Source organism: Sinocyclocheilus rhinocerous, unplaced genomic scaffold, assembly GCF_001515625.1.
Source record: "Sinocyclocheilus rhinocerous isolate Xijiao unplaced genomic scaffold, SAMN03320098_v1.1 scaffold1405, whole genome shotgun sequence".
Classification (NCBI taxonomy): domain Eukaryota; kingdom Metazoa; phylum Chordata; class Actinopteri; order Cypriniformes; family Cyprinidae; genus Sinocyclocheilus; species Sinocyclocheilus rhinocerous.
Window position 1 is genome coordinate 1,179,978 of NW_015645543.1, and position 10,006 is coordinate 1,189,983.

The following is a 10,006-nucleotide window of genomic DNA, read 5'->3' on the forward strand; positions in this document are numbered from 1 at the left end:
TTGCTTCCAGTAAACCCCTGCAGCTGGAAGTCTTCACTTTGACATTTGGCTCCTGCTTTAGACCATGGGAATGTGGACAGGGAGTACATGGATAACATGTTATTACAGGTCAAAGTTATTGCCTTTCTTCGTGCCAAATTAGAGGTCTCTTTTGCACGCTATCTTATTTTTCATAATCACTTTGGTCTTAATTTTAAACATGCATCAATTTCTTAAGTTTTTTTAAGGATTCATTTTAAAGGCAAAAAAAACTGAATGCAAATTACTGTAGGTTGCAATAAAACAAACAATAACAGTAAAAAAAACTTTATTATCATTATAAAATGACTTATAGCTTAATTAACTGTAACTATGCACACTGACATGAGGAGCAAAAATCATGCTGCAAACTCTCATTAAACTGATATGCATTCACATAAATCTGATGTCTTGAATGGATAAATGAAAAATAAATCTTTAAAATCAATTTTAATAAATACAATGTTTTATTTACAATTATTTGTATTATGTACATAGTGAATTTTATTGTGTTTTAAGCTTAGAATGAAATAGCAATGGCTTTAGTGCAGAGCGTTCTTGTGCCCTTAAAATTACTAATATAATTTTTTTTCATAATTTCCCCTTTATGGAAGACTAAATTAAAAGCATTGCACAGTGACTAAATTTATATAAAAGGAAAAAAAAACAAGAAGCAAGAAGATGAAATACAGCAATCCTATAACTAACGTGCCCTTTCACTGACAACAAATTCTATGACTATGATAAAAGAAAATCAGAGACAGACGTTATTATTTTACTTAATTCTCTTGCTTTTTTTATACAATCATATGGTTTCACAGCACATGACAAAGAATGAACCTCTCGGTAACTAAAAATAGACCATTGATTTTGCTTAAAAACTCAATTGGCAGGGTTTTGAGTTGAGGAGATTCTGTCCTCCAACAAGGGATTAAGTAGTTTTGACACCGTCCAGGGACAAGTTACATTAGCGAAACAGTTCCAGAGACACGAAGGAGACGAGTGAAGCGTAAATTGATCAATGATCAGAAAAGAAGACTTGAGAGTATTGAAGGTTCAGCCAGACACAAGGCAACAAAGCCCGGAGAATCGCCTCTTCCTCTGCCTCACCAGTGGAAAAGGAGTCAGATTTAGCAGACTGCTGTCATCTACACACATAAAAGCACAGCATTAAAAAATAAACACATTTCTAGCTATATGAGCATATTTTTAAAATGAGAATAAGTGTGAAAAAAATTGTCATATTATCAGAATAAATTCCTAAAAATGTTTGAGACATACCTTGATTTTTCAGTGGCAAAGGCATTGTCTCCCTGAGTTTGCTTAGAAGGTTCCTCATTTCTCGCATATCACTGGAAGACATTTCACAACATAGGACGTCAACTGAGATTATAGCAAAAAGGATTTATTGTACAAGCGCTTAAAGACCCCATTAAATTGACTGACAAGCATTTTATATACAAAAGTCTCTTATACTCACCTAGGCTGCATTTAAATATTACTACAATTTTAAATAACTGTTTACTATTTTACTATATTTAAAAAAAAAAAATTTAATTTTAAATGAGCAAAGCTGTATTTTCAGCAGCCTTTACTCCAGTTTTCAGTGTCACATGATCCTTCAGAAAATCATTCTAATATGCCGATTATTATCAATGTTGAAAATATTTGTGCTGCTAAATATTTTGGTGGAAACCATGGAACATTTTTTTCAGTCACCTAGGCTTAATTTAAATATTACTACAATTTTAAATAACTGTTTACTATTTTACTATATTTAAAAAAAAAATTTTTAAATTTAAATGAGCAAAGCTGTATTTTCAGCAGCCTTTACTCCAGTTTTCAGTGTCACATGATCCTTCAGAAAATCATTCTAATATGCCGATTATTATCAATGTTGAAAATATTTGTGCTGCTAAATATTTTGGTGGAAACCATGGAACATTTTTTTCAGGACTTTTTTATACATTTATTTGAAATAGAAATATTCTGTAACAATATAAATGTCTTTACTGTTATTATGATCAATTTATTGCATGCTTGATAAATAAAAGTATACATTTTGAGAACAAAAAACGAAGCATGAACACGTGTATACATGTATCCATATTTAGCAAAAAAATTAAATGTATTGTTTTTACACCTATAATCAGTAGTTTTATATTAGGCCATTGTTTTTTTGTTTTTATTTGATTATGTATTGGGATTCGCTCATTCCTTTCAAAGGTTGCAGTTTACAGTCCTCCTTTTTCTTTTTCTCAGGTTTTCAAATACTTTTTGCTTCAAAGTTTGTCATGTTGTGATTCATCTCAGAGCTGGTAGGTTGTTTCATATCCCTATGGAGTAAATGAATTTGAAAAGTACTTCCAGATCCAAGGCTGCTGAAAAAGTGGAAGCTGTCTTTCCTAATCCATTCATCCTGTTTGTCGTACCTCTCTATGTTCTCAATGTCTGTGCACACGACCCAGGATTCCTGAGGAAAATCTACAGGTGACGATGATCGATCTTCCAGCATCGGCACATCAGAGCTTTCGTCGACCCGGTAGTCCATGTTTGGATCAGGACACACATCATTTCCTGAAGCAAGTGACACACGATTCAAAGTTATGCTTTGTTTTGCTTACAGAAAAACAAGTGAATGCTTAAAGGAACTGTTTTATGTATTTATTGTGCCATCTCCACCACCTTCAGACTGACAGTAGTATGTCACCATGCAGTATATTAGCTTTATGTACTCATGTCTGCTTATGTAAAGAATCTGCTGTCCTCTGCTGGCTGTCATTGACACAACACCTTTCCTATGGAGCTGCAGAACACCCAACAGACACATAGATTTGAGCATCTCGGTAATGTACATCTCCAGACAGCACTGAAGCTGGATGAACAATCTGCATATTTCTGGGTGGATTTCACCATCCTCTGGCCTAAGAAAAGCACAGAGAGAAAAAGAGAAACCACATTATATGGCATCTTACAGACACGTCATCAAATCTACATGGCTGCTCTAACATACAGGCTTACCCAGAGATTGCGATGAGGTTTTGATAGGCGACCTGGGCTACGGCACATCCTTTGATGCGAGTCTTGTGCATCTGTGCCCTTAAAGAAGGACAGTCAATTGTATTCTCCCCTATGGAGATGACCTGCTCACGATGGAGAGCCACAAGAGTGTTGAACTCCTGAACGGTCTAAAAATTGAGACAAATCCTGCTCAGTCTATTTTTAGAAAGTCAATGTGTATAGATTAAGCTACAGCAGTGTTTTGGAACATGGTAGCTGGTTTGGTTGGTAGACCATCTTGGACCAGCACCAAACCAGTTACTGGCTAGTCAAGCAGTTATGGTAGCTGGTTGATCATTTTGGACTACCTAGAAATGTTCCAAAACAGCTAGCAGCTTAAACTGGATTTTCCAGCAGGGTAAACACGAGTTTAGCTGCCATTATCTAGATGCCACATAGCAACACATGGGATTGTGGGGAGGAATGTAATTTCTAACCAATGGTACAGTATGAAAACACAAATAGCAAATGATAAACATAATAACACTAATTATTTATCTTAGAAGCAATTCATATTTCAATATATCACATCCCGTACATGGGCTTTTAATATGTGTTAGTAAGTATCAATGTTGATGGGCTATATACATTTCTACTGCAATTATTCGTACTGGTAGCCTAACGCTAAACCTGCTAATTTGCACATAATTGATAGTCATTTTAATGTGTAGACACCAAAAAAAGCCTATCCAAAAATAGCATCCGCAGAAGAGTCACAGCGGTTGTCCTTCAGCACGCTCACCGTTCTACAGTCATCCATCGCCCGCTGAGCTCTCCGCGTGCTCTCGGTGCTCTCCCGGCGTTCCGGATCCCTCGCCGAAGTCTTGCCGATTTGAAAAATGTTGGCTGCGGATCTGGGGCGGTTCTTTCGCCCGTTCGGTGCAGAACACATGCATACGCATCCACGAATAAAACCACCTCACTGAGAAAATGTCTTTAATCCGTCTGTCCTCGATGAGAGGGTGAGGTCGATCTTTGGATGCGGGTTGTTTCGATGATCAGAATGATGTGACGGAGCCGAGCGAGCGTCCGCGACGCTTCCTCTGCATCTCCCGCACCAACAGGAGAGTCACCTTCACCCCTGTCGAGGGCCGAGCATCACTGCTGGATCTCCACAGCTGCGGGCTTCACGATCCCTAAATAGACGGGTTCGTCGAAGAAACACAATTGCTTAGTGTGAGGAAAAAGAAACATTCACGATTTTATTTGTAATCGGCGTCTTAAATAATGTTTGCTTCATCTATTTATTGTTAGTAAATACAATTGCTGTCTACAAGACCTCTTTGAAACGTTGTTTTAAAACAGCATTAGAGAACATGTAGTTCATGTTTTTACAGAAACCTCCTTGAAATGTTAATGTATGTATGTGTGTTGTCACACAAAAACTTACATGCAACATTCTGGGAACGTTAGTTAACGGTTAAACCCTTTAACTCGCTTAGGATTCAGATGAACAAAAAATACATTCCCAAACGGGATTTGGCTGTCATTCTTGGCCATTGCCAAATCTTAATAAATAAATAAATCTCATTCCAGTAGAATGAATTGACACAACAAAACATGTTCTGAAACATTTTACTGTGTAAAAGAAGCCATTCAATTTGTACAACATAAACCTGGGTATAGCATTAAAAAAAAGCATCTAAGCCGCTTCAAGTAGGCCTAATGGTAACAGAAAAAGAGGCAACTTATCAAAGTGTACAGACAGACTAAGCATTATACCCTGAATTATTGCTTTTTCTCTTTTCTGCTGCATTATAATACTGTTTACAGGTCAAGTAGGCAGATGCTATAAGGTAATTCCTTAACGTGATATCTATGAATTGCACGAACCCTGTAAGACCTAAACCACAAACAAACACACAAATGATTCCCACAGGAAGAAAAACACCTTAATATTTCATCATATTTGAAGCTACATTAAAATAAAAGTATGAGGCACTTGATGAGATTTCCACTGTCAACAACATGCATTTGTCCAGCAACAGCAAACAAAGTGAGAACTAATCCTCCATACATCAGAGGAGGAGGAAGTAGCAGAGGCCACAGAAGATGATGAACGCCATCACCCAGTGCAGAGAGTAGATAGAGATGATAACAAAGTCAAAGTCAAACGGCCAGCCCCACATGTCTCCCAGATCCAATGCATCCAGGCCAAATGCTCTGTGGGGAAACTGCCAGCGACTGGCAGGGCCGCCATGTCTCTGAAATCCTGAAATAACAAAAAAAAAAATGTGCAACTTGTAATTAAAACTTTTTAACGACTAGTGTCTTGAAGACATGCCAATGCAAATGACATATGACAAACCCCAAAAGATGCGGAAACGCTTTGGACAGTTGGGCAGGGGCCATTTAGAATAGTTGGTCTTCTGAAAGGTCTCATGTCTTGAACAATACACTTTTGGGAAGCAAGTCTTTGTAGTTTGATTGAGCTCTGAAACAAAAGGTTCATCAGGTGGTTAGATAAAGTTCTTCCAAGCAATATGAGAGAAAATTGAGTTTATTTGTTCCACTCACCTTCCTGAAAGAGCACATGGGATACAAGGGTCCTACAGAGGGGACACGGGGTATTGCTTGGCCTGTTCTTAGCCAGAGTTCTCAAACAGGGCTCACAGAACACATGACTGCAAGGATGGCACTTGTAAGGGCTGTAATATACGTCTAAACACACGGCACATGTGTATCCCTCCCTTTCTTCATCATCGCTGCCCGTTAGGTCCCACTTCATAGCCTGATAGAGAGAAGTAACACATGAAGAACTGATACATTATGAGGAAAAAACAAAACAAAAAAACAATTCTCCAATAAAATGACACCTGCTGCAACAGCCACATGCAGCTGTGAATGGCTTATTAAGATTCTCAGGATCTTGCAGCAGCTTATTATGTGGATTTATGCCTGTCCTGATCCACAAATATATTATTGACATTTTGCCAGAACTCTTTTCAGCACAACACAGCTCCTTTTTTAATAGTTCACATATTTCTTGCTTATCTGACTCCTCATAGATTAAACAATCTAGAGCTGCATACCATTCAGAATTGAGGAAGCAAACAGGATGCAGAATTGTAAATCAAATGTGGCAAAAAAAACAACTAAAGCCGTATTCACCCCAATAACTATACTTTTCCTGTAGCTCAAACAGTAGAGCATTGAGCTAGAAATGCCAAAGTCATGGGTTCTGAATAAATGTATACACTGAATGCAGTGTAAGTCACTTTAGATATGCCAAATGCATAAATGTAACAATAACAATAAAGTTTTAATAATCATTTTAATTATATAAGAATAGGGAAGTCCACACCACACAGCTATAACAATAACGTCACAAAGGAATGATATCATTGCAATCACTTTCAGAACATTTTTTTTTCTGATGAACTGATGAATGATAAATATTTTATTTTTTTTTTACAATCAATCAGAATACATCTGGTTTTAAAGAGCTTGAACTTTTAAAGTAGCAGACTACAACTGCAGCACAATCTTATAATAAACAGAAAGTTATTATGTATTGGTATGGATGCTAAAGTAACTATTGTTATATTTATTTTTATAATTATCATTCTTGATGTAAATGGGCCGTTAAAATGAAATGAAAGTCAAATAACATCTGTCAGTGTAATTTTTAATAATACACTTTTTGTGAATTATCCATGACTGTTATATATTTTATATATTCATTTTTGTTCATATTTAAGAAGGTTGCTAATAATTATGGAGTTGACATTATGAGTTGACATTATGTATAGAATTGCAATCTCACAAACTTTAATGTTGATAATGTAGAGTGCTGTTGGACAATGTATAGTGTTGTTTGCCTAAATTAAAACCTTTTTTTAAATTTCTGATGTCTGTGTTAAGAAAAATGTCTAATCATTTCAGAAGAAATGCATATCAGGGAATAAATAGCCATAATTATTCAAAATGAATGATTTTTGTTTGTCAGAAAACTAATTTTGGACTATAAAGTATGTGATTGTTTTAAATGTCTGTGATTGCAATTCAATGAATTCCAAATGAACATCCTGAAGGGGAGACAAATTGATTTAATTCAAAAATAAGAACAAAATGAGTCAGACCCACAACTTTAAAACATCTCACCAGATCTTTTGCCTCCTGCTGTCTCTGAATCCAACGCTCCTTCTTCCTCTGCTTCCTTCTTAGGCTTTTCAGGCGGTTTTTCTCTCTCTTGGAAAGCTTTGGCTCTAGGTTGGGTGAGATGTTTCTTGATGGCTCCTCCATCACTCTGAGTCTGACCTCCTCTGGATTCCCTGCTCTGTCCAGAGAGGTTCTACTCTGGGAAGCAGAGCCCACATGCCTTACCTCTAAGCTCTCCTGATAATCAGACAGCTGTGGTGGCAATTCAGAAGGTAAAGAAACATCTGTGCCTCTCTCAACAGTCTCAAGAATCTGTGGTACTTCAGTTACCTCAACCTCAAGTTCAGTTTGAGCAGAGGCTACATGGGACACAGTACAGGAAAAGCTGAGGGTTGAGGAAGGAGAGGGAGCTGAGCTTTTTTTCTGAGGGAGAGACTCCACCTCATTCTTCCTCCTCACAGTATGTTCTCTAGTCCTTCCTAGTCTTGTCAAAAGAACTGGAGGTTTTAGATCCTGATCAACACGACTCTTACTGAGATGTAGAGTTGTATCATGTCCACAGGAGCATTTAGAGCAATTTACAAAATTAAAGCCTCCTAAGCGAGCTCCACAGTTCTGACAGTTTAATTTCCCCACTGTCCAACTGGCCTGCAAGAAATGTACATTTTATCAGAATAGATAATTTTCATATGTCAACAGCCCAAACTGCATTAATTAAAAACATAAATTAATGAAAACTACCTGATCAACACTTGCCAAAATCCAATCTGGCAAAGATTCAACATTCAAATGCCACACATTGCATATGGCTGCAGTCTCGCTTGATGCTACTACCTGTATTAATATAAAGCAGTGCCACTTAGGAATATGTTACTGATGATTATCATTCCTTTTACATAAATGAAAATCTTAAACCATTCCCAATATACTGCAGTTACCTTTCAAAGACAACATATAAGTTTTAGATAACAATTCTCCCACCTTCAGGAGGCTAGTTGAGTCTATTAGACATCTACGGCACTTCCTGCAGCGAAGGTTTGTTGGATCTTCTAGTGTCCCTGATTGATCTTGTTCTTCAGCCTGTTTGAAATGTGCATTAGAAAACCATATTTTATTCCTATACAAATTAGTATCACACACAATATAATGCATGCATAAACAGTTTATTGTTCTTAAGTAATGTCATTTGTTGTCATCTGTGTATGTCTTCATAATCTGCCTTTTTTGCACATTAGAAAACTTTATGCTTGAGCATAAAATAGTACAAACTCTTGCCACAAACAACATCAAAATTAGTACAACACAGCAACATTCGCTGTATTTACTATCTAACCTCTCACTAAATTTCACGTCCAGTTTGTACGCACATTTAAACAGTGTAGTTTTCTTAATTAAAAAAATCTACAGTGATAGTTCCTGTACTAGCCGGTGTTTTTTCCTGTCATTATTATGTAAATACTTCCTGTTTATCTCAGTTAAACATATGTTTTACGTATGTACCAAAAATATAACATACCACGAAAGAGCTAGCCATTTTCCTCGACGGGATTTCTGAAGAGCACCTCAAGTTGTTTGGCTAAAAGGCTAAAAACAACAAACTGGCTCTGTACTTGTACTACTCGGAGTGCAGTTGCCTTCGCTACGGAAGCCGCAGAGGGGGAAAAAAATACTCGGAACAAGCGTAAATACTGTGAGTACACAATAATTAATCTATTTCATCCATAAAGTTACTCATTCATTCATTTATTAAATCAATCAAAATTTCCTAACCTAAACCAAATTAATGCACAAATAATGAAGAGAAACTCATAGGAACATAGGAAATTCAATCGAAAGTGTTTTCATCTATTTTAAAGACGCTTTAAACACAACACTGAAGGTTTGTGGTATATTTGTGGTGTAAATATATAATTAAGTCAGTGTTTTAACAATTAAATGCGCTGGAGCGCCGATTTGTTACTTCCTCAGGCGATTGCGACTTCACATCTTTAGCCCCAATATAAATTTTTTTGGCTATTGAATTGTTTGAATACGCTTTAAGCCTCAATCATGGGGTCAAACCCCCTATAATTCGCACACTTGATATGGAGACAGTATATAATCACATATACTCAATGTTGGGGAGTAACTAGTACATGTAACGGAATTACGTAATTTAATTATCCTACAAAATTAATGTAGGGTGAAGTCAGCTAAAATGGGCTATCAGGTAAAATGGGCCAAATAAGGTTGTAGCGTCATATCTCTTTAAATTTTTACAGCCAATCACAATAACTGATCTTTCATTGTTGCTTCAATACTTGTTGACATGTAACAGCAAAAGTGTCTCATTTAGAAGGCTACGCCCTAATAATTTAGATTGGTCTGAGTTTTTTAAGGCGGGCAGGGCAGAGTGTGTTACATGAAGCTTGTCAGAGAAATTATAAGGAAAGTGAGCCTGTCTGGCATAGTAAATTTAACACTAATAAGGGTACTAAAGCAATTATAAGTAAGCTTACCAACAAAGCAAAGGTTTATGAACAGTGTTTTGACATGCTCTTTCAAATATAAAAGTTTAATTAAAATAGATTTTTGTGAAAAATGACATTTTAGGTTGAAATGGCTAGTTAAAGGACCCCTTTAACTAGCCATTTCAACCTACAATGTCATTGCCATATGATGTTTCTAAAAAGAACATTATTTTGTGTATTTGGTGTAATGAAATGTGTTTATGCGGTTTAAGGTTCAAGTCGCTTTGGATAAAAGCGTCTGCTAAATGACTAAATAAATAAATAAAAAACACATTATTTTCCACATACTGTACATTATTGTTTCTCCTCTATGCCCC

General features: G+C 36.4%; 2 protein-coding genes across 3 annotated transcripts; both read right to left on the reverse strand.

Moving 5' to 3' along the window:
* Positions 1 to 577: 577 nt before the first annotated feature.
* On the reverse strand, positions 578 to 4,146 carry LOC107706511 (regulator of G-protein signaling 7-binding protein B-like). 2 transcript variants are annotated; one of them, XM_016510245.1, is made up of 6 exons: positions 3,821 to 4,146; positions 3,040 to 3,206; positions 2,812 to 2,942; positions 2,451 to 2,595; positions 1,300 to 1,370; positions 578 to 1,166 (listed from the first exon to the last, which is right to left on the reverse strand). In XM_016510245.1, exons 1-6 carry the CDS (start codon positions 3,968 to 3,970, stop codon positions 1,075 to 1,077), a joined length of 756 nt encoding a protein of 251 aa, XP_016365731.1. In that variant the 5' UTR covers positions 3,971 to 4,146; the 3' UTR covers positions 578 to 1,074. The 2 variants fall into 2 exon arrangements, with proteins under 2 accessions (XP_016365731.1, XP_016365732.1); XM_016510246.1 differs by lacking the exons at positions 578 to 1,166; positions 1,300 to 1,370 and adding an exon at positions 2,207 to 2,354.
* A 481-nt stretch (positions 4,147 to 4,627) lies between these two features.
* Positions 4,628 to 8,803, reverse strand: rnf180b (ring finger protein 180b). The gene is made up of 7 exons (XM_016510243.1): positions 8,696 to 8,803; positions 8,161 to 8,259; positions 7,921 to 8,013; positions 7,183 to 7,827; positions 5,596 to 5,809; positions 5,387 to 5,512; positions 4,628 to 5,290 (listed from the first exon to the last, which is right to left on the reverse strand). The coding sequence occupies exons 1-7, from the start codon at positions 8,711 to 8,713 to the stop codon at positions 5,097 to 5,099; spliced, it is 1,389 nt and encodes a 462-aa protein (XP_016365729.1). The 5' UTR covers positions 8,714 to 8,803; the 3' UTR covers positions 4,628 to 5,096.
* Positions 8,804 to 10,006: the final 1,203 nt, after the last annotated feature.